The following is a 27,221-nucleotide window of genomic DNA, read 5'->3' on the forward strand; positions in this document are numbered from 1 at the left end:
GGCCCGGCTGTCCCTCAGACCGGGCTCGGCGCCGGCCCGCCTGTCCCTCAGACAGGGCCCGGCACCGGCCCGGCTGTCCCTCAGACAGGGCCCGGCACCGGCCCGGCTGTCCCTCAGACAGGGCTCGGCACCGGCCCGGCTGTCCCTCAGACCGGGCTCGGCGCCGGCCCGCCTGTCCCTCAGACAGGGCCCGGCACCGGCCCGGCTGTCCCTCAGACCGGGCTCGGCGCCGGCCCGCCTGTCCCTCAGACCGGGCCCGGCACCGGCCCGGCTGTCCCTCAGACAGGGCTCGGCACCGGCCCGGCTGTCCCTCAGACAGGGCTCGGCACCGGCCCGGCTGTCCCTCAGACCGGGCCCGGCACCGGCTCGGCTGTCCCTCAGACAGGGCTCGGCACCGGCTCGGCTGTCCCTCAGACCGGGCCCGGCACCGGCCCGCCTGTCCCTCAGACCGGGCCCGGCTACCCCTCAGACAGGGCTCGGCACCGGTCCGGCTGTCCCTCAGACCGGGCTCGGCACCGGCCAGGCCCCGATGTCCCTCAGACAGGGCTCATAAGGGCTCGGTACCGGCCCGGCCCCGCCGTTCCCCGCTCAGGTGCCGGCGACAGGTGAGGCTGTCCCTGCCGGCCCTCGGCGCTGCGGCACTCGCAGGTTGGGTCCTTGCACTACCAAGCGGTGATACCCGGCTGTGGTAGGGTTGCAGCTGTGCAGACAGTCCTGTAACCTTCAGGTAGCTCTCAACTGGCAAGATAAGTACAAGATTTGGTGGTTATGCTGTGCTGTGCTTCAGTCTGCAACTCATAACTCGGAAGGCAAGTTAAATCAATAATAGTAGTGGAGGTGTAACTTCCCAGAACTTGCCAAATGCATATCTTTGAGAAATGGCTTTCAACTTTTCAATGTAATTAAATGTAATAGCTAAAAATCGGGTAAAGACAGAGATCTCCATGTGGCAAAAGTAAGTGTACTGATAACACTTCCATCACAGTGGTTTTGATGGAAAACTTGGAGGTAATTCACAGACATTGCTCCCTGTTAACCTTGTGGCCTGCCTGCCACAAGCTGACACCATTGGCTTGAGGAATTGCTGTTACAGAGATTACTTTATTACACCATATTTGTAATAATCACAGAAATACTGTGGGTTTTGGGTTTTCTGGGTTGTTTTTGTTTTTTGGTAGTTGTCTGTGTTTTGGGTTTTTAAACTAGTTTATAGATTATGTACGTAAGACAGAAATAAATTTTCATTTTTATAGAAGGGAAGTACACACTGAGACAATTCAGTAGCTATGATAAAAGGCAAGAAGAAAGCTGGCAAGAAGAAAGATGCCAAGAAAGATGGTAAGAAGGCAGCTGTTGAGAAATCAGAAGAATCTCTAGGTACTACAACTGATAGTAGCTTAACAACGCTGACAGATTTGCGGAGTGAGTCACTGAGTGAAGAAACTCCAGCAATTCCAGAGGCACCAGATAAAGAGGTAGAGGAACCACCAGTCCAGCCAGTTCCCCTGATCCACGAAGAGCCTGTTCTTGCTCAAGTGATTATAAAAAGGTACACTTGTTACAAATACAGCAGTGAAGTCAAGAACTCTTATTTAAGTATCTGCTGTAGCCAGTGTCATACAAACACTGATTTGAGGTGGAGAATCAGGTTATTCAGACCTAGTAGCAGTGGCACCTTAGGAGATGTACATGTGGAATTCTGCTGCCTTCTTGCATCCTAGAGTGTTGCTGGTGCTGTCTGCCTGCCAAAACCCTCATTCTTTTAGCTTGTTCACCTTCAGTGAAGTTTTCTTAAAGTATACAGGTAACTGGTGAAGGAAAATATATCATGTAATCTTTAGTTGTTGCTGCCTTTTAATGCTTAAGGCTGCTCATATCACTTTAGAATATCCTAAACTGAGGAAGCAGGTGAATGGCAATGTTAACAAAATCCTTTTGTATTTCAATGTGATGCTTGTATTTAATGTTTCATATACCAGCATGCCTGACTGTAAGGTAGAAAATGCTACTACCAATGTGGGTTTTTTCTTAATTGGAGGAAATGTGGGTCTGAGGCAACACAACAATTATGAGGACTGTTACAAGGAAGGTTCAAAATTTGAAAATTTTCTTGTTGTTCATTACACAAGATGCATCAGCTGACCTGTGTGTAGGCCATGGTAAATCAAAGGTCATTTATGATCATTTATATGATTGTTTATGTGATTATATGGTCATTTATGTGATTTAGGTCTATTGGCAGTGATTTGAAATCTTCATCCTTAGTCTGTTTTCTTTGTAGCTATGAAGGTGAGCAAGTTGATGAATTCTATGAGGGCGAAGGATTTATATGTTTTGAGGGAGGAAATACATACAAGGTGAGTGTATAAATTTAAAAAAAGGTAGCGGAGTAAGTTTTCTCTCAAGAGCACTGAGAAGCATTAAAACTTTTCATTTGAAACTAGTAGTTGGAGGAGAATTAATGTGTCATTCTTTTAAAATCTTACAGTCACTGTAGGCTTCAGCTGGGGTAAGAGCAAACCTGCAAATGATGCTATTCTCTTCATTTTGAAGGGTCTATTTTCTGAAGGATGTATGAATGGAGAAGGGACTTACACATGGGCTGATGGAGTAAAATATGAGGTAAAGTAACATTTAAATTATAACTGAACACAGTTGCACCCAGTTAGATGTGCAAAATGAGGGAAAGTAGAAAAGTTGCAGTAATTGGTACAATACTGGTGGCAACTGCAGAGCTGTGGCAGTGATTTCAGTTACAAGCCTGACTTGTCCTAGAAGGTTAGGAAACAGTCTTAGATTTGAATGTTGAATTTCATCTTTCAGGGAACATTTGTTAAGAATGTGCCGATGCATAATGGCCGTTATACCTGGAATGATGGCAGTGTTTATGAAGGATCAATCCAAGATGGACTTAGGCATGGATATGGAGTTTTCAGGAGTGGTACCCATCCAATTTCTTACATTGGTTACTGGTGCAATGGCAAAAGACATGGAAAGGTCAGTAAGAATTAAATGAGAGCATGGGCTTGGGTGATACCTTCAGGAACAGCAAGTGTTACTGTGCTCAGTTTTCGCAAAAGTGTTTTGTTCTGTTGCATGGTCTTATGCTGTGTAGAGATTTATTTTTCCTAGGGACCTTTTCTGAGGTTGTGAATACAATTAATACTGTAGACCTACTGTTGGAAGTAAAAGTCTGAATGGGTCAGAAGACTGATCTACCTCAGACTGAGTACTGTAATTGAGATGCCAAGGTTAGCTCTCTTAAAGTATTTCCAAAAGGTTTGAAAAACATGGTAGACTTTGATGTAATGTAATAGGATTTTTCTTTTGAACACTTGGTGTTTAAGGTCTTACCTAATATTAATCAAAAAGAGCTTGTTTTCTTTATTTAATTGTATCCCTTCAGTTGCTTTCAGTACAGTGAGTCAAAGTGACCTTAAGTATTAGAACGTGATTACAAGCATCATATCATTTGTATGTGGTGTTTTATTCAGGTAGATGAATATTTAGGTATTTAAACTGACTATGCTCTTTGTTTCAGGGTAATATTTATTATGATCAGGAACAGACCTCCTGGTATTCAGGTGACTGGGTAAATAATGTCAGAGAAGGATGGGGATTCAGACGGTAAATATGATAACACTTGTTCTTACCCTCAACATTTTTTATTTTTGTGTATTATGTTGCAGTTTCTTGTGTTGTTTAAAGTGGGTACAAATGCTGTCATTTCATAGTAGTGTGTACCTTCTGCAGTGGAATAAAAAATGTATAAAGTGCTTTATGATAACAAAACAGACCCTTAGGAGTTTTTTTTTTATGTGCAGTATTTCTACTGACCGTTCACACAAAAGAACAGCTTAAGACAAAATCCCAAATCAGCTCTGGTAAACCACAATTCAGTATTGAAAAACAAACACACTTGATTGATTTGAGTAGATGAAGCTGCCTTATGAATAAATGACTTATCTATAGAATTATATATAAACAAATATTGTTAATAGCTATGGCAAAGACTTTTTGAGAAAAAGAGCTGGTTAATACTTTTAGTGATTTCTAAATTAAAAATAGGAGGTAAACAGTGCCTACAATAAAACCTCTATGTCCATGTCATAGTGAGTCAATTTTCCATTTAATGCTTGTATTTAGACTTAATAAATTATAAATTTATTAGCAATGAGGTTTCACATAAACCTTCCATAAGTTCAGCACAGAATTTAATATGAATTAACTTTTATTGGTTTTTTTTTGCAGTTACAGATCTGGAAATACTTATGTCGGTCAGTGGAAGAAAAATCTACGACATGGACATGGAAAAATGATATGGCTGACAGATAATCAAGAGTACGAAGGACAGTGGGAGTGTGGCATACAGGTATTAACTTCTTCCCCAGAAACCCTGCTTTAGTCCAGCACCTGTCCACTACTCTAGGAAAGCTAAACAGGGAGTTTTGTGCAACATCAAAGGAGCTTTGTACGATTTTTGCCAGTTGAGTTTGCCAGTTGAGATAACAAAAAACATGTTCTTTATTGTAAATTGATTCTTATGTTAGCAATATTTCAATTGTTAAAGGATTTTGAATTAGTCTTACAAAATCTGAATTTTATTCCCTAGTGGAAAATATAAACATTTTTCAATTAAATAAAAGAAGTTAAAGAAGTGTTTGTGACTTAGTTTGAGCTATGACTTCAGCAGTAGGTATGTGTGGCAGTTTATTTCTGTGTCGCCTGTAAAATACTAGTCCACACTGTTCCCTCTTGGAAAGGTTTTATGATGAAAGACAATTTTGTGGCATTTTCAGTTCCTTCCATTTGTTATTCTGTTTCAAAAAGAAGGTGAGTTACTTGCTCTGTCTTTTCACTCTGCTTAAAATTGTCAGGGAGTCCAGCTTGTAGATCACCCTGGCTCTGTGGCATGGTGTTCCTCACCTGGCTGTTCAGCACTACAGGAGAAGGATTCAGGAAGGGTGGATATCTTTAGGAGTCCCATGGCAGAGCTTGCTAGAGCTTGCTCAAGTATGTGTTGATGCAGTGCATCGTCTGTGTGCTTCTCCCGTGCACCTTTGTAGGATCTAGCTCTGTCCCTGCTTTAAAGTGCTGCAGCCATCAGGTGAGGGCTTTTATTTCAGAGAATTGCCAAAGTCTGGACCTGTTTTTTAAACGCAGAAATTTTTTTCAGCATGGTTCTGGCATGCACACGTGGTTTTTGAAGAGAATGGAAATGTCTCAGTATCCTCTACGGAATGAATATGCAGGGGATTTTGTAAAAGGGGAGCGCCATGGACATGGGACATTTCTTTATGCTGATGGAGCAATGTACAGTGGAGGATGGGTGCATAATAAGAAGCATGGCAAGGTGAGTATTGTCAGAACTACAGGCAATAGCAGAGCAAACTGTTCTGCTCTGTATAGTGGATCTCTAGATTTCTGTACAGCAAACTACATTCAGTGTGCATTGTGGATGGAATCCCCACACAAAGGGTAGAAAGTCCACTGAAAGCAGTTGGAGACCTTCCAAGGACACAGGCTGACTCTGTGATTAGATATGTTTTGGTTATACAAAGACATATATTTCATTGTGGAGATTTTCAGTTCAATAGGTGTGTCTTGAGTTTTGCAGTGGGTGGTCAGAATTTCACACTTCCACTGTGATCTAATGGATTTCAAGCTGTCCTTGCACAGAGAAGTTGTTAAAATCTCTCATAAAATAGACTTTTGAAAAAACTCTGAGTGGAGTGCCACATATGCAACCTAAGGAGTAAAAACAAGTCTTTCTCTTGGGATGAAAATATTTTTCAAAATCAAACAAATATATAGTCAGTCCTTTATCCCAACAGTGAACCTATTTAATAGGTGACAAAATGCATTATAAAAGAGGGTAGGAAAAACTATTTTGCTGTATTTTATTTAATATATTGAATTTTGGCCAAGATTCTGAGAGAATCTTGGCTGAGAGAATTAGTGGTTTGGGGTTTTTTTTGTCTTTGTTTTATATTTATAATTAATCTGTCTGTAGGGCATCCTTTTCTTCAAGAATGGTCACAGTTTTGAAGGAGAGTTTGTAAATGATCGTCTCGTGGAATATCCTGCTCGTCAAGGGTCTGCTATGAAAGCCAAGAACCAGAGAGCCACTAGCCCCAGAAGGCGTTTTGTCATTAGTGAGCAGCTTAACAAAACACATTTTACTTAGTTCACATTTTGTTGTTCCATTTTACTAGAATATGAAACTATTTGTACATACTCAAGGACCAGACATATTTCTTCAAAGAATTTAGATAGAAATGGGAGTCATGGCTTTTCCTTCCATGCTGTGTTTCCTGTGAGTGACACTTGGAGTGAAGCGACACATCCACACCACATCTTGTAATGAATGGAACTGTTGTCTGAAAGTTTCACATCTTTTTTAATGTCTGCATTTCCTTTTAATTAGGGGTTGATTTGACAGAATTGCTCTTCAGTTTTTCTGCTGTTGGTTGTGAAATCTCTACTTCTTACTGTGAAGGAATCTATTGTTCCAAGTCAGTAATATAAGAAGGAATAATACACATTTTGTTTTTCTGTGTGTGCATATATTAAGCTTTGTTTTAGTTTGTTCTAACTTATTTTATTTGCTTGGTAGAAAGGACCACAGTCATTAATGCCTTGGGAAAGACTTCTATTCTGGGATCAGATATTGATTTGGATTTACCGTCACTGCTTGTCTTGTTCCCAAGGGAAGACAGAGAGGAAGAAATGCAACAAGTATAAGTCTACTGTTTGATACTTTCAGTTTTCCTCCCTATTGTTTCATACTGTTTTATTGCTGGTTTATTTGTGTTAAAGTAACTCTTTCCGTTAAACAATTATTGAAAATCCAAAGGCCATGAAAACAGAAAAGCAAAAACAATGAATAGACAGTATTGCCTCTTCTGAGCTTCCACTAAAATAGGCCAATTAAAAATAGGTTAACATATCTGGAAGGGCATTGAGCAACCAGCTTTAGCTCTAGTCCAAGGCTTGTCCGCTGACAGAGGGTGATTTGTTTTTATCAGTCACCAAAGCCCTTTTGAGTTCAAGCATTACTTTTGACTAATGCTTTTGTGAGCACTTAGCCAGAGATATGCAAAGTTGCAAGGTCAAATAATTATCTGCCCAGTTACAGGATCAATACAAACTGATCTCTTGCTTTGAGATGATGCTGAAAACATATCCTGCTTTATTTAGGTAGAATTGGCTGTGTTGAGGCATATTTCAAAATTGAGAAAAGCCTACTGCTTCTACAGTACCTTAGGCTATGCTCCTTCTCCTGATGGCACTTACACCCTGACTATGCTGCAGTTTTGGAGGTTTCTGAAGGACTGCAAGTTTCATCTCTCCTCCATAACTCTCGCTGAAATGGATCGACTGTTGAGAGGTTTGTATTCCTGGTGAGCAGGGTTGAGATTGGAGGAATTTTAATAGTTAACTGTGGAGAGTTGGAGAGGCAAGTTCTCCTGGCAGCTCAGCTCTGGGAGTGAAGTGGTCCTGAGTCAGGACCTCTGTGCCTATGAGTTCTCAGTGGATCAATTTACACTTCTCTGGGCACTTCTGGTCCTTAGGTGAGAAAATACAGAATTAAAATACAACATAAAAATTGTACTGAAGAGCTATCTGTTCAAAATATGTATTCACCCCTGGTCTTGCCATTACTATTTAAGAGAGAGAGAAATTTGAGAGAGAAGTAGGAGAAACAATTTTTTTTTCAGTGTTCTTAACTTTGGTTTACATGTAGTATTTTTATTGTCTTCCATAGAGCCAGTTAATCAATCAATCCCTTTAGACCTGCACTGTCCTTAGTATGTGAAGGATTTAACTGCAACTTTGAATCCCCTTTTATTTCTATATATGCTGAGTGGATGCTTTTCTAGAAAGAGAATTGTCCAAGATCCAGCTACAGGTGGACAGTTCTCCCTTGAAATTTGTTTGGAAGTGCTGCATTGTCTGGTGTGAGTCTTCCAGGAGTGTTGTTACACTGTGATAGGTGCAGATGGAGAGGATAAGAAAGGCTGACAAATCAGTATGCCTATAAGCATCTTAATATACATGAGAACAGGAGAAATTTGGTTTTTTAAAAATTTTTCAGGTGATAAACCACCTAAGGACATACATGATCCAAGTGATATATTACTGTTCAGAACATTTGTATCCTACCTTGTTCACCTGGCATTTCATATCTATCATGAAGAGTACAAGTAAGTTTTGTCTTTTAGTGAAATTTATTTCAGTGTAATCAGTTTGAATCTTCCCAGACAAGAGTGTTTTTGTTTGTAGAGATGAATTTCCTCATCTGCAGAAATGTTTCTTAGAAATGATGTCCAGGAATGTTCTGCCCTCTGCCTGTTGTGTCCAAGGTAACCAATGCTATTGCAGAATTCATCAATTAGTATCACATGCATTGCAGTTTTATTGTTAATGTTATTTTTTGCCAATTCATTTTGAAAGGTATCTTATATTCTGATGAAGAATTCACATCTTTTGCAATGAGATACCGTAAGAAATGCTGGGAAATATATGGAGATTTTTGTAGACCATGTCCCAGACCTCCATTTGAACCCACAGTGAAGCTGAGGCAATTCCTCTGGATGTTGGATGTAATAATCTAATTTTTTTTTGTTTTGTGTGATTAGATGTGCTTTCTTTGTTCAGTTCATGTGAGCCTTTTAAAATAGTCCCCGTGGCTTCTGCATAGTTGAAAAGGTGGGAGTGAGGTTATTTGTGCAAACTGTCCAAGGAGCAGTAAAGGAACAGTTGTTCTACTGTTATATACTGTTATTTATGCACTTTTTCAGGATTTGAATTCTAATTTTTTACTCTTATCAAATCCTAGACAAATTGTTTAAGGGAATATAAATATTTTTGCTGGTCCCCACTGTGTCTCCCTCTGCCCCATCTATAAAATGTATATATAAACATGTCCTGTTGTTAGAACTCAAAGACTGACAGCTATTGAGATAACACTGTAAACCATTTCAGTAATGTATTTACTACAAGAAGAGTATGAGATTCTTTGCTAAAACTCAGTAATTTGGGGACAGATCAAGATTAGTATGAAGGTAGAGAGCAATTCCCACTGATATGCCTAGGGTTTGGGTGCTTCACTTTATAAATCAGAGCAATTTTTTCATTAAGAAAAGCTCAGATGGCAAAATTGTAATTTTTTATATTTTTGTTTATGAGCTTTCTCAATTCTTTTGTAACACTGCCTTTGCAGTCTAGGGAAAATTCCCATTGGCTTCAATAGGACTAGAATTTCTGCTGTTAATTACATATGTGGAAGTATCATTTGAAACCACTAGAAATTTTGGCAGAGGCTTGAAAAGGAGGTAGATTAGGTCCATGTGTGTAGATTAAGTGCTGTTAACACGTGATATTTATTCTTACCCAGGATTTTAAACTTCTCAGTGAACAACTAACTGCTCCGAGAGTTCTGGGAATATTTGTCAAAGTTGGTGCCTCCCTACCTGGCATCCACGGTGTCAACCTGGAGCTGGAGGTGTGTATGGAAAATAAAACGTAGTCCGTTGCTACAGGAACAGTTAAAATTGCTTTCAAGAACTGCTGTGAATGCTGTCCTACCTGTTGGAACAGGAAGAAAAATAATTAATTTATTTTAAAAAAATAGAGTAAAACTTGAGCCTCTATTTTTGTCTTTATTCTGCTTATATCTTTCAGCTCAGGTCATGTACTTCTATTTTTTTCTTAATTACCTCATCTTAGCACAGTCTCAGCATACTTGACCATTCAGAGAGACCCTTGGGAGTGCCATAATCCATGCAGGGCAATCCCATTTCCAGTGGATTCTGTAGGAAGCTGCCTGACAATGTGGATATGCAGTAATCACAGAGGGATTGATCACTGCACTTCCAGCTGCTGAGGCTGTTAAGGTGGATCATTAATTAAGATGTGAACCCACTGATCCTGAAAATCTGGTGATGCAAGAAACCTGATTAGTGACATGTGAGGTGCTGCCACCTCAGTGAGGTCAAGTAGTGACTGTACAAGACTCTTGTGCTACCTGTGAACTGGCCTAGTTTAGAGGTTTTTCACCCTTAAAGAATTAACTATTACTTAGCAGCAGTCTCTTGTAAATGACATAACTGAATTTGTTTTAAACAGGATCTGATAAACTGAGCACACACTGGAAGTCTAACTAAGGAATCCATTATAAACCCACTTTTGAGGTTTCTAGCAGCATCCCATGCAATTAAAATACAATGTTTTTTGTAATAGCTGTAGTTGTGAGTTACTTGTTAGAGAAGTTTCTCATAGCTCCAGATACAACAAAAATCAGTGCAGTGTTTTAGCTCAATATGACTTGTATAAAGTGTAACCCATCATATCCTCTCCTGAATTTTTTGAGCTTTGGCTATTTTCAGTTTTTCTTCAGAAGAAGGAATGTTTGACTAGACAAATGAGGCCAGAGGGGCTTCACTACCACTTCTGAATTCTTTGCTTGCTCAGGTATATAGGCCTGTTAATGAAGAGATTTTGTGAAAATGAACTCATTTACCACTGCTGTTGTTTTACTCTAGATGGTTTTTCTGGAATTTTTTGAAGCTCTTCTTGAATGTGCATTGGTGCATGTTACTGAGGATATGATCCTGAAGGAAGAAGCTCAAGATAATCAGAAAAGAAGTAGCTTTGAAACCAAGGAGTTCTCCAAGGAAACCTCAGCTGTGTCTCTCACAGAATATTCTCCACCCCAGGCAAAGTTGATGCAGACCTGTTCAGTGTTATTATGTGTCCACTGAGAGAGTGAAGCCAGGCCCTGAAAATGTTCTGTTTCCTGACCATGGAAACCAATTTCCCCTTTTTGCATAAACAAATACTTGATTGGGTCCTTCTGCTTTTTCTGTTTGTTGGTACCTTAAATTTTAACATCAGTGTAGACAGTTTTAACATATTTGCACATTGTCTTAGATAACTGTAAATACACATAGAGTACTTCTGAAGGGGAACTGACAGGTTAGTTGGCTGGTGAAAGATATGTCTCTTCTGCATTAAACTGAATGTCTGAAATTGCCCTGTAAAAATGGCATTGCAGCTGTTGTATGTAGCAAGCCTTGCTGTTTGCCAGCAGTTGATCTGTCCTCTTTTTCTTTTTGCTAAACTTCTGAATAAGGATTTTGTAGGTTGTGGGATGCTGCCTGTGACACTGGTGCAATTTGTGTGTACAGAGTAGTTGAAGACATGAATTGGTATTATTTGGAATTATGCACAATATGAAAGTATTTTTATTAATTCAGGAGTATTCAGAACATAATTTCACAGCCTCCGTGAGCCACTGTACACCATCACTTCCCATTCTTTGGCCAGTTGTTCCCACCCAAGGCACCCATTCCCTTGTAGCATCACTGCAAGCAGTGACACAGTTGCACAGTGAAGTGGTCCAGTTAAAATAGTTAAAAAAAAAAAATTGCTTTAAATGTACTGAGGCTAAAATTTTTCTTGTGTTACATTTTATTAGTGCAGCAGAAGTATATTTGGTACAGACATAAATGATGACATTTCCAAGGCAGCTGAGCTCTACATTCAGGAGCAGATGAACAGTAGATGAACAATATGTAGAGTAACATGTAAGAACAGAGGAACAGGTCAAAGAACAGGTAGTGCTGTCTTTCCCTAGCTCTGAAATAGGATAATCCTACTTGCCTGGCTGGTATTGAAGGTAAAGTGTTACCTGGTAGTACTTGAAAAGGTGAAACATTCCTGCAATATAAATGTTTTGAGATAGGCATGATTGCAGGATGCATGTGGCTGCCAGAATGCTTTGGAGATGGGAATTTGCATGACTCAGAGGGACCTGGGATTTCACTTTATGATTTGAACACAGGCCCAGACATTTAGTAACTGAATTCAAAACTTCTTGCCAGCCACCGAGACCTTGTGAAGACACAAAGCCTGCTCATCAACCTTCTCTACTGGGTGAGTACTGTATAAAGTGGCTATAAAACTATAAAGTGGCTTGAGGAGATTCACTTTTTCTGCAACTTTGAAAAAATTAAACAGGAGCTGATCATGGAAACAGGTGATGTATTGCAGTTACAGAGGGCAGCTCCATTCAGTTCGGCAATTATGACAAAGTTTATGTTTAGCTTTCCATACCTGCTGTACACAGATGGCTGGGCAAGTTGGAATCTCTGAATTTTCTGTGCTTTTTAATTAGAAGCTATCACTTTTTCCTTAAAAATAACTTAAAAGGCGTTTTAAACCTTAATTCTTCCTGTTCTGTCGCACTCATGTGGACATGGAAACAGGAGCTTGAAGTCTGCATTGAGCCTTCATTAGAAACAAACTCTTCATCATTTCAGAAGTGTTTTAACCACAGGTCTGACTTTCAGGGCAGATGACAACCTATATTTGTTTGTGCTGAAGATCAAACTTGGAATTTCATGCACAGGATTAAAGGCTGAGTAATTTTAATTTTCTTTCTTTGCAATATCAGAAACTCTTCTCTCATTTCCCATAACTCCTGGAGAAAGCAAAGATAATGTGTCATTGCCCAAGAAGGATGTAAAAGAAGAACAAGATTCCTGTCCAGAAAAGGAATTGATAGGTAAAACAATCCTACTGTTTTAGGACTTAACACACACACACACAAATCTCTTGTAGCTCTTGAATTGTGAAGTTTTATTTGTATTGGCAGATTTCAGCTTGTCACAAGAGGGCAGTAAATGAGCATTAATTCTGGACGAAGATTTTTTAAAAACTTAAAATATTAAAAAAAAAAACCCAAAACTTCATAATTAAATGAGACATTTAAGTACCCATTTACATAGTTTCCCCAGTTTTAAAATGCTACATTTAATTTGTAGGGCATCTATAAGCTGTAATTTGTATTTACTTTATGAGAAGCTCAAACTGCCAGCCTGTCTTTGGAGTGGCTTGGACAAATAAAATGTATTACTGCCATGTCCTGCTGCTTCTACTTAAAATAAGAATTATTATTAGTGGTGTGCCACCACTAGCTGGGATAAGATGCCTTATGTTAGGACAGGCCAACTTTCAGGCAGAAGAGATGTTCAGTAAGAGTGTTCAGTCACTTGGGTATGTTGAGGGTCGTAGTTTTCTGTACCATCTTCCTTCCAGCTGATTAGCAGATCTCATCTGGGTTGGTTTTTGTGTTTGTTAAATGTTTTCTGCTGCTACAGAACTCAAATCCAAGAACAGAGGTAGACAAGGATCTTCATGTAGTCATCAGCTCTTGCTGAAGTCTGATGGGTGAAACATTACACCTCTGAAAAACTGTTCAGGGCTTGTCACCTGGGTCTGGCCTGTTTCCTGACATGACAAGGGACACGGGCACACACCTCTGTCCTTTCAGGTGGTCATGTTTGTTCATCCCTTCCCCCATGCACAGGAGTCACAGATACTGAACTGTCATCAGGTTACTGCAGAAGACTCTTATCACAGAATTAAAGGAAAGAGTTCATTGTTGTTTTGTGCCGTTCCCAGGGCCAAGTCACTGAAGCCTCACAAAAGGGCCACCCCCTTTCAGTTCAAAGTGTCTCACACCTTTCATCCTCTGTACCGTGCAGAAGCCAGACCTTCCCTTTGCACAGTACCAGAGCTGAAATGTTGTAGTCCAAAACACTTTTGAAATAGAGGTGCCCTGCTAAATAAACATGTTTAATTTACATCTTGCAGATGAAGCAAAAGAAGATAAAGATGAACAAAGGGAGCTATTTAGTTTCTGGATGTGTCAGGTGAAAACCTTTTTCACAACTAAGTTCTTCCCTGCTTTTGAGCACGAAATAGTGCTGAGAGATAAAATAAAAGAAAAAAAAAAGCAGGATGCTGAATTAGCCGGGCTGAGAAAGATCCAGGCTGAGGAGCTGGAAAGGTGAGTGTTGAATCTTGTCTGGCAGTACTGTTATCCTTTATCTTCCACTAGCAAAATAATTGAAAATGAGAAGTGTGCTTGAGAAAGTAATATAGTATACTGTACCTGGAAAACAAACTCACACAGGTTTCATTAGTAACATACAGAATGTAATTCATGTGCTTTCTGCTACTGGCTGGAGTAACAAATCCAGGCTGTTTTCAGGTTACAAACTTAGCTCTGGTATTTGCTGGCACTTGGTTCCTGCTCTGTGTAAAGGCAGTTAAGACATATTTGAACTTGAGGGGGTAATTAGAGACTTTCTGCTTCTTTACACTGTGGCAGTTTATGCTGCTCATACTATGACTAGAGCTGGAGTTGCTTAGCCAGTGGAAACCTGTCTCCCTTCTCTTAGAGTACCTTAAATTCAAATTTTGTTCATGCAGACTTATTGCTGAAAAAGAAGTAGAAGAGGCAATAAGGCAAGAAGCAGCTGCGTTACAGGGGAGTGTCGAGCCCAGGAAACAAGCCTTGTCATCTTGGGAGAGACTCCTCTCCTGGAGAGGTCTCCAGCTGAAAAAAGAGGCCCCCAAGAGAGAACCCTCACCAAAGAAAAAAGGCTCACAAGGCAGCAGAGCCTGAGGAAGAAGAGACAGAGAAGGCAGCACCCACAGGTACCAAGGCAGCTGCTGACAAAAAGAAAAAGAAAGAAATCCTCTGCTGGCAACTGCTGAAGCTTCAAGCAAGTACTCTTCAAATAAAAAAAAAAAAACCAAACAAAAAACCCAAACCAAAACAACCCCAGAAGACCCACACTTGTAGGAAGCTGTAAGAATGGCTCAACTATATGCACAAGAATTGCTGGTTTCAGAGGGAGTAGTTTTTTAAACCAGGATTTTGGGTAAACTAGCAGGAAGTTACACGATGCAAATGAACACAGATACTTCTAAAGTGTAACAATTATTAGTTTTATTTTTCAGCAAAATATTCACATAACATATCAGAATGGAATGGTACAGATGAATTCAGACTGGTTTTTAATTAGTTTGCACATAAACATTTTTAAAATTTAAAAATTTTATGGTCAGAGTTTACAGATTTTAGTAGAAATTTTGATTCTTACAAAGCAAGTATTGCTTTACTATTGTCATTATTCCAGTCAATAATATGACTAATAACTTCTCATGTTGAACAAGTGCCTGACATTGACATCTTCAATAAATCAGCCCTTTGCAGATCAATCCAAGAAGAAAATATTATTAAACTGTGTTGCACAAAGTTTCTTCACTTCTTCTGTTAAAAAAAAAAAAAAAGATACATCAGTATTGAATTTTACAGAGACTTTCTCAAGAAAAGCCCTGGGGATTGTTATGGAGAATATAATAAAATTCAAACAGAAAAAGCCCTAAGAGTTTCTACTGTAGAAATACACCTAATATTAGTCTCTCTTCAATAGGAGAAAGGCAAGTCTGATGTCTCCCACTGTCTGAAAGTGGTTTAAGTGTAAATGATGGGCCTCTCATCAAACACTGCAACAGCAGCAGACTCAGCTTAACATATAGTTAAGGGGAGTATATTACAACCCCTTTTTCAGAGAAAGGAGGAATTGGGATATTCTGTTACAGCAAATCAAGTCTGCAAAACTTTTGCTTTGTGTTATTTGGTAGACTAATAAACTTCCTAGGTTTATCAGGCACAGAAACACTCACTGACTGTTTCTGTATGGTAGGTTTGATGCTGAAAGATAGTTACAGAAAGATTGCCAAGTTACACAGCTCATTCCTCTTTTTAAAATGTAGGTTGCTAGGCTTTGGTCCTGGCAAGGTAGGCATTCTTTCCCATTGTCTAAGCGAGCACATTGCCTCCTGTTAGAACAGAGAGCCCTAGCATTGCTGCAAGATTCAAACAGATTTTTAGAGAAATAGCAATGTAAAAGCTTATTGCATCTTAATGTTAATTCTCACTCTTAGTCATAGTAAATCATTCTCAAAATCATGTTAGAAATGAGAGCAATGGATGAGGATCACTGACAGGGCAGCCACAATGCGTAAGTAACTAACCCTGGATCACTGACAAATAGATGTAAATATATTCATCTCTCATCTGTAATACACTTTTTAAATTATGCCTAAACTAAGCTCACAGTGCTGTCCTCTATTATTTGAAGGAGGAAGAGTGACTGATTAATAATTAAGAATGCCTGCTGAATATTTATGCTGTCCTTTCACAGCTGGTAGTAGGCAGACTAAAACCTTAGGCATCCTGCTCCATCAAAGATCAGTCCCTCTCTAGATTTCTCATGAGATGGGTTGTATTACTTCTCTAGGGACACACATTTTAGGAGTAACTGTATTTAAAGGTAATAAGAAACAATCCTTACCATTAACTTCAATCAGATTTACATTTTTTTGATTCAAAATAACATATAGTTCTCGCTGGTCAGACTTTTTCCCAACTACCCAGTAATCACTCATTGCCTTCACAATAATTTCCTCATCTTCATCAACTCTGAAAGAAGTTTTAAAAAGTAAAGAAGGTGCCAGCAAGTTCATCTTCAACAACTTTATCTGTAATCATTAGGACAGCTCAATGTCAGAAATTGTGGTTGTGCAGTATCAACAAAAACACCAGTTCTAATTGGCCATCATTCAGTCCAGGTCAAAGGCTTCAGAAATGGCTGCTTAGGACATGCCCAAATGTGTCAATCAGTAATTTTTTCATTAACCAAACACTGCAGTGAAAACACTGAAGAAAGCACCTCTCCTCCATTCTGGTAAGGATACACTTCTCAGAATGAGGATTTGCTACACAGGGACCAAATACTGAAAGCTGGAGATAGGATGGTGATGCTAAGCTTTCACAGAACTGTTAAACCTAGACCTAAACTATGCTCAACAACTGGATATCTTCTATAAAGCTGTCACTAACCCAGTACTTCCATAATATGATGAAACACACTTTCTTCATTTATAGAAAAATGGAAACCTTGTTCTTAAGCAGAGTGGGAAAACAGCTTGTTGCTAATTAGAGTTAGGGGCATTCCAATCATTCAGTATTGTCAGGTTATTTCTTAATTTTTATAGTGACAGAAGGTCTCTCCCACCTTGCAGCATGATACGCATTGACAAGAAGCCACTTATCTTCTCTATCAGCAGGGCTGCAGTAACTGCAAGGCTTGCATTTCATCCATTGCCTCACCCCCAGAAGCCACCAGCTGTGTCAGGGCAGGTATGACACAGGCAGAAGCAAGTGTCCCTGTCCCTTACACTGCTTTCCCAGATTAGGCAGACTGTCATGCTTCACATCCCATTTTCTACGACTACTCTGAACCTTCCAATAAATGAGATATTTTCTTTGATAGAGGCCCGGACCCTCTTTTAATTTTCTGTTTAAAAGGACAGTAGAAGTTTATTTTTTTTTTTAATGGACTTTGTCTAGCCAACACAAAATATCAAACATGAACAGCCAGCCATCAACAAAAAGACTGGAAAGTGCCACTCCTTTGCTAAGAAAAAAATCTGCTTGACAGTAGGAGTTACAGACTATTTAATAGTTAAGCATTACCTGGAGAAGTCACTGTTGATGTCACCGAGAATCTTCATGAGGTCAGGGTGAACAGATGCAAGTGATACGCTGGGTGTTTTCCTCATGTGAATGGTACTTTTCTCTGCCAGGTTCATGTGATTGAAATAGATAAACTTAAACTGAGGTTCCTTCTCAGCTCTAGGAAGATTTAAAAAGAAAAAGAAAGTGATTTCTGAATACCAACATGCTCTATAAGCACAGGCTTGCCAGAGACTGGGTAGCAAGCCAGTGCAAAGCTAGCTTACGCAGCCTGGACTTATCTTCACATTGAAGAGACTTGTGGGATTGAAATTCATTTTAACACACTTTAAAAAAACCCAAAAGACAGCCTGCAGAACCAGCCAGTATTTCCCCTTCTGCCACTCAGGCTGCCAGTAAACACACACAGGGGAGTCTGAAGGCCTTGTCCCACTTTGGAGTAGTAATTAATTTGCATTTTTCTAATGAGCTGTTTTTTCCTGGCCCCATTTTGTTCCTGCTGCTCTCCCTTATGCCAGTCGAAGCTGATTTGAATAGATCCTGGGTCTTTAATTTGAGCAATAAGTCATCTTCTGTTCATGTTTTTGTTATTTGTTACAAACAGGAGAACAAACTCTTTCTTGATCCAGCCAATTAGATTTCCCCCCACATCATTTGTGTGGGCCAAGCAAGAGACTATTTTCAAACTCCTGCCTTGGCAGTCTTCCTCCATTTCCTCTTTTATGAAGTTAATATAAAAACCTAGAGCTGTAATTTTTTGTAGAAGTCACAACCATTCAGACTGGCCAAAACCTGGCTGCAGCAATTGGTACTTGAGGCAATGTATTATTTAGAACCAGGAGATACTGTGATGACACCACTCACCCTAGCAAACAACCAGATACCCCTGCTCTCTGTCACCCACTTGCATTAGTGTCAAGGAACTGTATCATGTTTTCAGGACACCATGGCATTAAACTTTTAAAGAGTTAAAGCTGCCAAAGCCAGTGCCAGATGACATTTAAAAACCCCAAGTTTAATGATTTAGTAGATTGGCACAATTTCAAGCACATCCTATTCTATCCTGTGCGATTTTGCTGATTTGGGATGGTACCACTGACTGAGTTCACTCACACACTTCTCTTTGGTTGAATTCCTTTTATGTTGCCATATGGGATACCGTTCTTGCTTCCCCATCTAATAAATCTATCAAAAAATAAATGCAATTTTATTGCAAGTCAAGCTATAGTTCTAAGTGAAAGATATTTTCCAAAGCATTAGCATCCTTTTTCTTTTGACTGGTTTTTGCCCCTCAAGTAATTACCTTAGTCCTGCAAAATAGAAAAATAAAAGACCTTTTTTTCCTCACCTACTATACATGGCAACACTTCAAGAAGCAGTAATTCTGGAAAAGTCCTCAATGGTAAAGCTTCCACTGCAACCAAATAACTTTCAGCCAGACAATAAACATTTGTTCCTAAATTAGTAACATCTATTGTTACTTCAGGGAGACCCCAATATGCAATAACGTGCACTTTATAAACACTTAAGATGCAGAAAAGTAGACAAGCATTGCTTTAAGTACACCATTAACGCTTCAGAATTTGGGTTCATGTTACCATTATTTAAGCAGTTCATTTAACCTAACTTTTCACCAACTAATGAGGAAAAGAAGTGTGGTACAAACCCTGCTATTCTCTTGTTGATGTTGTATTGTTCACATATGTCTGATGCCAACACTGTGAGCTGAGGCCCAACAATGCTGTCCAGTTTTCTGCAAAACTCCAGTGTGGGTGGAATTGAAGCTGTGTCAGGCAGAGAAAAGGGAGAGGTGAGATTCTCTTCCCACAGCTAAAGGTACAGTTTCTGTAGTTTTTTCTTTAAACGTCAGTAAGAGTCCAAGGACAGATTTGTCCCACAATTAAAACCTTGGGGGTGATTTTGAATATGGCTAACTGAAGCAGTATTTAGTAATTTTATTGTGTAAAATGAGTTACTTGTACCACTGGAACAAAGAAAAAGACTGATAAAAGCACTCATGAAAAAGAGACTCAAATAACAAATTAATGGGAGTATTTTTCAAGGCTAAAACAAGCTGCATGTCAAAGTATTTTACATATAAAAGTCTTGGCAAATAATTGATACTAATTGGTACTTACCATCAATCATAAAGCAGACAGCTGCACTCATTGCCTGGAACAAAACAAAAGCAAAAAAGCCATTTACAACAGATTACTTTCACTAACTCAAATGACAATACTTCAGAGAGGTCATACACAGGTGAGAAGAGATTTAAAAATCTTTTTTCAAGGTAACACTTCAACAGGATAACCTTTTTGCAGTCCTGCACAACACAGGTTAGCTATGGTTTTAAAATTCAGCTATGATTTAAAATTCAGTTAACTGTTTAAGTTGTAGGGGAAAGATAAAACTTGGTAAAAATGCACTTTATACAAAGATATCTGCAAAAAACTCACATTTAATGTAAGAACAATTTTTTTTTTAATTTATTAATCTCATATAAAACAAGGCATGAAATCACTTAAAGCAACTGAAGGCTGGTATTTTGTTTTAATAAAACAAAATAACTGTTTTGTACAGGGTATAGAAGAGAGGAGAAAAGAATTCAGGCTTTAAAGCTTGTTGCTAGAAATGCCAGTTTTCTGTCTCTTTGCTTTAACCTGGCCTTATTAATGCACCTGTCTATACAATTCCGAAGTACTTCACATCATTGTCACCTTCATCGCATAGAGATTCCTAATTCTGTGGAGTAATTGCAGAGGAAACTGTCATACCTTATAAACAATTAAGTGAAGCTCTTCGTAAGTGTCATCAGTGTTTACAAATATTTTGGGGAAACGGCATTTTGTTTCTGGATCATTAAGATTTAAAGGTCCAGTAAGAAACCTAGAAAATAATTCAACAGGTCAGATGTGATGAATACCTGTATTTCAGTTTCTTAAATTTAACAGATGTTCTCCAAACTTGCAATTAGGAGTTCTCGTGATTAAGGATTTCCAAACCCATAATTATGCAAAATAATGTTACCCACTTGCTTAAGTAGAGAATGCCTCACTGACATGCTGAGTACAGGGGAAGAACAAATAGATAAATCCTAGATCAAACCTACACCTTTGTCTGGAGTGCTTGACTGAAAAGAAATGACCGAAACAATTTCCAAATTTGCCATACAATGCATTAAGAACAATGAGAATAAAAATAAATATGCAGTAATGTTAATGAAGCATTTTCTTTTTTTTCCAAGGGTCAAGTTTTACATTGCAGCAACTACTGTGCGATCCTCTGGAATGAACTGTGTGTGGAATATGTACTCAAAACACACACACTCCTCCCAAATGTTTTGCCCTGGGGCAAAAAGCAGTAGATGGTGACAGTAAAACAAGACCTACCTTCCATAGTGTTGGAGATTTCCTGGCATTTCAGCTCGTATTGGAGAATCTCTTCCTGCTAACTGAGGGGAAAAAGAACATATAGGAAAAACCAGCTTAGAGACAGAGAGAAGAGAGATTTCTCTTTGGTATTTTTTAGCCTTTAGTACCAGATAGGCAGGAAGAAAAGACCAAAAACACCCAACCACCTTGCCCCTCAAAACCCCCAGCCCAGCTACCTCAGGCTCCATGTGCCTTGGAAACAGAGATGTCGTGAGATATTTGTACAAAATTCTCATGTCATCTTGCTCCAGTCCACTCCTAGAAAATTGTGAGGAAAGAGAAACAAATTATGTTTGTGCTGCAGTTCAGATCACACATTTTCCTCTATCTCAGACCAATGCCTTTCTTGCTGAATGGTAGCCTGACTCATGTTTTCTCATTTTCATCCAACTCTGTCACTAATTTAAAAGCTTCTCTATTATGGCACTTACTCATAGGATTAGAAATTGAAGACACACAAAAGAATTACTGAAGTACCTACCAGATAAGCTGGTCATTGTAGAGAAATGCAGTGTACTTGACTATGTTCAGACTTTCTTCCATCCTATTAATAAATGACTGAATTTTCAAGTAAGTCATTTTATCCAGTGGAAAGAAGCTGATTCCACAAAACACATCCAGCAGATCACAAGACTGTAAGTGCAGTGTCTGCAAGTACTGAGAGAACAAAGACAGTTGGCTTTTAGAATTCAGAAAACTGTCAAGGTGTAGATTTAAATGACAAATTTGAGTCTAATTCCCAACAATCTGGACTAAAAATCAATTAAAAAAATGTCCTTCCAGCACTGCTTGTCTGACACACTTGTTCATATGGGGACAGACTTTCTACAAAGGGTTTTGGACTGAAGGAAGTTCAATTTAGGTTAGATATGAGAAAGTAGTTTTTTACAGTGAGGATGCTCACACACTGGCACAGCTTGCCCAGAGAGGTGGTGACTGCCCCATCCCCAGAAACACTCACAGCCAGGTTGGACAAAGCTCTGAGTATCCTGATCTAGTTGAAGATCTCTGCTTATGGCAGGAGGTTGGTCTGGATGACCTTAAAGGGTACCTTCCAACCCAAACCATTCTGATTCCTGTGATTCCATGTGTGAGTGCATGAATGTGATTCCAGGTGTCACTTTGCTTTTATCTAATCATTATGAAAACAAATTTTAAAGAAAGTTCAAGATCTTTTGAGAGTATAAGCAAGCAAAGCCTATCTTACTGATATTTAAATTCAGATTCAGTTGTAGAAATAGGAACAGATGCTTTCAATGTGTAATGGAATAAATAATTTCCATTATTCACTTTCTTGATGGTCTGTAACCTTTAGCAAGAGATTTCAAATGCACTGTCAAGTGGTCTGAGGAAGATGCTTTATCCAATGGCTCCCTCTACAGTCACTTCACATTACTGAATGCCCACAAGAAATACAGACCAACAGGGTGATAGATCTCTGTCACAGCTTGTAAATCTCTGTTTTAGCAATAAAAATTTATTACTCTCTTTTTTGCAAAGGTCTACTTTTAATTTAGTCTGGACAGTAGCACACACCAGCTCATCATGGTATTCCTTGTGCCAGTGGTGTTTATTCTGGAGTCTACCACAAGTCTTACAAAAAACAAGCAAGACCCTCCCCAAATCCACAAGCAAAGCCTGTACTTTAGTTTACACTGTCATAACATTGTGCCATTCTAAAAATCTGTTAAAAGAACAAAATTTTAAACACTGTTACACAATGTCTACACTCCATCATTATCAGAGATCTCAATACTACAAAAGCACAAACTGCTGACAGCAGTAGTTTCCTTGCTTGCAAACCAGAAAAATGGGGGCAGGCACTTTTCAAGTGTGATGAAACTTCTCATGTAGGAACTCAAAATTCTGTCAGATGAGACGACTCAGTCAGTTACTATATGTGAAAAATAGGTTTTGCCTTTCATCCTTTCACTAAAACATCAGCTATGAAATGACATTCTGAAGACTACTTATCATGCATGCAATATTTCCTGAAGCCTTCTTAGGATTGGCTACTAATTCCACATGGGGGAGTGGAGTAGTGGGGAGAAGTTAAAAAATTCATCTATTCACTATTTCACAGTACTAAAGGACATTAAGCCTGTGCATGCAGGTTGTGGAATCTCCAGCCCTGGATGTTTTCAGGTCTCAACCACCCAAAGCACTGGGCAGGAGAGTTTAAATTCAGTGTTACCCTGCTTTGAGTAGGAGGCTGAACTGGATAACCTCCCCAGATTCCTTCTAACCTCAATGAATCTTCAACAGTCACTCAAATAGGTCTGTACAAACTGTTATCACAGTAACCAATTCAAACATTAAAGCAGAACTTTGAAAGAAGGAACACAATTCCATCAGAAAAATGATCCAACAGTTAAGATGTTCCATCAAGTCATAACCACGCTTGTGGTTCAACTCCACTTAAAGAAGCTACTCTGTCAGAAAAAGCAGGAAGTATTTGACAAAATGAGTAACCACATACTTTGTATTGACTCTACATCTTTTCCACTGCCTGGGTTTTATAATCACATTGCTGCCACTTTTTTTTTGCGTTTTCTTTCCAGTGCAGAATCACAGTATGTGCCTGAAAAGTTAGGTCTTACCCGATGGAAGAATTTCTCTAGTCTCTCCTTTAGCACTTTCACACCCCCATCTTCCATGGCTCTCAGGAATGTGCCATTGAAAAGCTAACAGTTGAAAGAGAAAAAAATCAGTTAGTTGGGTAATCATTTACAGTAATTTCTTGTAACTTGGTTATGAATATAGATTACAACACAACTCCCATTCCTTAACATATTCCAATCAACCCAAATGTATCCCTTCTTTACTGAAAAAAATATTTAGATTTGCAGAGTCCAGGTATACATGGCAGAAGAGGCAACAATTTATGTGTGATTGAAGTATCTCGTGTTCTTGTCTTGTAAAAGGCCTTGAGCCTCCAGTGTTAACCCTACCTTGTACATGCTGTAGCACTGCTGGAGGACTGAACTATAAACCTTGTCCTGCAGGAAAGAGAGCAGCACATCAGGAGGAGCAGAGACAGAATTACAAGTATTTTGGCTGAGCTACACATAACATGTGTTTTCAAAGAGCCAGCAAGAATATAAATTGGAGAAATCAACCTCTGAAAAGTTAAATGGCATTTTCAGTCAACATCTAGAAATGTCTCTGTATTTACAAAGTATGATTTCAATAAAGGGAGTCCCTTCTTCACTCACATTTAGTACCAAAAGCACCTTCAGAACTCATGCCAAGGATTCCAGTTACAAACATTGCCCTTCTCTGAGGCCAGTGGTCAGTGAAAATAAACCTCTTTCTGACATCTCTCTCTTCATCCAAATCAAAGGCTGAAGAATGTGGGACAATACAGCAGGTTTTATGGGGCTGAGATCTTAACCAAATAAAAAAAAAAAAGACTACTTTAACTGGCAAAATAGAGTCCCTAGGACTCCGATCCTTTTCTTAGGACACAGAGAGGAACAAAAGTAATGCACACTGTAATGAACAGGGGCAGGATAACCAAGCAGCTTTTTAATTATTATCCCACCCGGCCAAATACCCTTCCTGTATGCAACTGAACAACATAATGATTCTGCAGCTTGGACAAGAAATCCCATCCTAGTTATGAGTTTTTTTGGTTTTCCAGATTATTAGTAAATATTACTAGCAGTCTTAAGAAAGTAGTGACATATATACTGGCACCTAATAAAAATACATAGATTTAAGAACTTAATTAAACAAATAGATCCTAAGAAATATTCACCTACTCCAAGCTAAAAATCTCACAGCTGTATATTTCACCAGTGTTTATTGAATGATCTTGAATGTTCTCTGGATAATTCTCTATCTTGTGCTCTTCTTTAAACTTTATTGAAATGTACTTTGCCCTTTTTCCATTTATGAAGATAGGTATAGATACATATAAAATCAATTTGACAGCAGTTCAAGAAGAATTAAATTAAGATATTTCTGGATGGAAGTTCTCTCAAAAATACAACATAATACTCATCAAAAAAAAGGCAAGTTCATTATTACCAGCAATTCTTCTTCCTGATATTCATAGACTGGCTTTCCATCTTTGTGTTTTTCTATTATGGGATTCCGTACAACCTAGGAAGTGGAACAGGCTGGTATTAGACAATGCAGAATGCATTGAGAACATTGCAGGATGGTGTTTTAGGAATATGCATATCACGTGCATAAGTACCATGACCATCCAGAAGTTTTCTTCAGGCTCATGGAAAAACTGTCTATTCTTCTGTGTATGTAGGGATTTTGCGGGTTTTGTTGGGCTAAAGGTCCTGGAAAGAAAACATATAAGTAGATATAGATATTTATACACACAACAAGAAGACATATAACTAAGATATTTAAAATACAGTGCTTGTGCCAAAACAATCACCCATGCAAGCAGACTTCCTACCTCGTGAACTGCACTATAGCTTCACACAGCCCCACATTTCTAATTTTTTCATTCTTTTCTACTTCATTTGGGTGATAGAAGAGAATCTTCTTTTCTTCCTAAAATTTGAAAAAAGAATCCAAGCAAATGCATTTTAACAAAATCAAAGAATATTGATTTCATGGTTTGCTTGTTTTTTAATCCCTTAATAACCTAGACAGAATTTTATTTTGTACCAATATGGGCTTTTGTACTAACAGATAAAAGGTATATTAAGCACACTTAAGCAGTCAATCATCCCATGATATGTCAAAGTACTTTGTAAATTGAAGGTTATTGAAATCACAGGCCCCAGTTACTTCTGAGCCTGTTCAAAGCAAGGCAAGCTTCAAAGCCAGCTCAAAGCATGACAAGCTTCAAAGGCAGCTCAGATTGCTCCAGGCCTTGTCCAGTCATGTGTTCAATACCTCCAGAGGTGGGAATCCCACAACTTTCCAGCCCTGCTCTGATGTTAGATCACTTCACCATGAAGAATTTTTTTTCTATCTCATCAGAATTTCCCTCCATCCATCCTCATTCTTTCACTTCAAGAACCAAACTCCATCATCTACCACCATCCTTCAGGCAGGTGAGACTGCCCTCTGCTCCCTTTCCACATTGTCTCTCCTCCAGGCTGCACAAATGCAGTTATCAAAGGCTCCTCCAGTACACCACAGACTGCACGCCCTGACTGACTCTGGGGTTCTCCTCTAGGCTACATCAGATTGCCAGTATTTTTGCTGCTCTGGGAATCCCTGGAAGAACACAGTACCCACTAGTAACCTCACATGTGCTGGACAGAGGGAAAGCATTGGCTTGGCTGGAGCTGCTGAGCCACCCTCCCTCCCACAGCCACAAGCACTCACTGCTGATTCACGTAGGACCTGTTCACAGACTCCCTGGTCCTGTTTTGCAGAGCTGCTCCCAGCCAGTCCACCCCGACCCGCCACGGTGAGCCAGATTATTCCACCCCACACACGGGGCTTTGCTGAGCTCCACGAGGTTTCTGCCGGCCCAGTCCCCAGCTCGCTGGGGGTCCCTCCGAACAGCACCTCATCCTCCAGCGGAACAGCTTCCCCCGGTCCGCAGCCACCAGGAGCGTGCTGAGGGCACGCTCAGCCTCCTCAGCCTGTCACTGCTAAGGATGTAAGTACCCTGCTCTGTTCAGAAACGATTAAAGCTGAGCAGGAACCACACAACACGCTGTTACCTAAAGCTAGTGACTAGAGCTTCCTGACTCTCCTTACTAAGGGACACAGTGGCGAATAAACACTTGCAGTAACTTGACTGTAACTAAGCTAAACAGTAACCTTTCTACCATATTGTATCTACGTCGAGAAAGTTATTTTTAGACAAAGTTAAAACATCAGTAAAACAGTTGCTGACTGTCCAGCTCCCCATCTACAACATACGCTCGACTGCAGTCAACACCTCTGGTTACTGTTTCTTTTCGGTCTGAAGCAGTGACAGACCCCAATGGGGGCGGCAGTCGTCCCCGCCCCGCGGGTACCCAAATGCCAGGTACGGATGCGGCGGCCGCGGGCCGGGAAAGCCGCAGCTGCGGCCGCCTTCGTCCGGGGCCGCTCCGCAGGAACAGCGCCGAGCCCGCACACGCTGCGGCGCGGCCTCGGGCACGGAGTGACCTCCGCGCCTTCCCCGCATCCCCGGGCGCGAATCCCCCCGGTACCTCTCCCTCTTTGGGCCCTAGCTTGGGGTTGTAGATGAAGAAACTGAGAAGGGTCGGAGCGAGCTGCTTCTCCTGGCCGGCCGCCCCCGCCGCCGCCATCCTGAGCCTGGGGCCGGCAGCCGCCAGACACCATCGGGGATCGGCCCGAGGCCGCCGCGGCACCGGCCCCGCCGCGCTTCCAGCGGCCCCGGCCCGGCCGCGGTTCCGCCTCCGCGCCCCGGAAGCGCAGGAGCGGCCGGGAAGCGCTCCCGGCCCGAGCGCCCC

At 40.0% G+C, this 27,221-nt stretch overlaps 2 protein-coding genes across 2 annotated transcripts; one reads left to right on the forward strand and one right to left on the reverse strand.

The window, feature by feature from the left end:
* Window positions 1-1,164: 1,164 nt before the first annotated feature.
* LOC137483683 (radial spoke head 10 homolog B-like) lies at window positions 1,165-15,078 on the forward strand. Its single transcript, XM_068206983.1, is given in 20 exon segments — window positions 1,165-1,549; window positions 2,282-2,357; window positions 2,554-2,622; window positions 2,824-2,997; window positions 3,542-3,627; window positions 4,252-4,372; window positions 5,177-5,353; window positions 6,014-6,155; window positions 6,617-6,738; window positions 7,201-7,390; window positions 8,099-8,207; window positions 8,287-8,366; window positions 8,458-8,606; window positions 9,401-9,508; window positions 10,548-10,721; window positions 11,889-11,940; window positions 12,461-12,571; window positions 13,663-13,858; window positions 14,284-14,353; window positions 14,355-15,078. Coding segments are annotated over 20 exon segments (2,529 nt in total). The 5' UTR covers window positions 1,165-1,286; the 3' UTR covers window positions 14,415-15,078.
* CCZ1 (CCZ1 homolog, vacuolar protein trafficking and biogenesis associated) lies at window positions 14,782-27,176 on the reverse strand. Its single transcript, XM_068206982.1, has 15 exons — window positions 26,958-27,176; window positions 25,253-25,350; window positions 25,037-25,130; window positions 24,865-24,939; window positions 23,784-23,831; window positions 23,433-23,516; window positions 21,314-21,489; window positions 21,009-21,090; window positions 20,791-20,852; window positions 20,176-20,287; window positions 19,540-19,573; window positions 19,068-19,185; window positions 17,402-17,560; window positions 16,218-16,345; window positions 14,782-15,130 (listed from the first exon to the last, which is right to left on the reverse strand). Exons 1-15 carry the CDS (start codon window positions 27,054-27,056, stop codon window positions 15,075-15,077), a joined length of 1,425 nt encoding a protein of 474 aa, XP_068063083.1. The 5' UTR covers window positions 27,057-27,176; the 3' UTR covers window positions 14,782-15,074.
* Between the last annotated feature and the right edge of the window lie 45 nt (window positions 27,177-27,221).

Source organism: Anomalospiza imberbis, chromosome 16, assembly GCF_031753505.1.
Source record: "Anomalospiza imberbis isolate Cuckoo-Finch-1a 21T00152 chromosome 16, ASM3175350v1, whole genome shotgun sequence".
In the NCBI taxonomy this organism is placed as follows: domain Eukaryota; kingdom Metazoa; phylum Chordata; class Aves; order Passeriformes; family Viduidae; genus Anomalospiza; species Anomalospiza imberbis.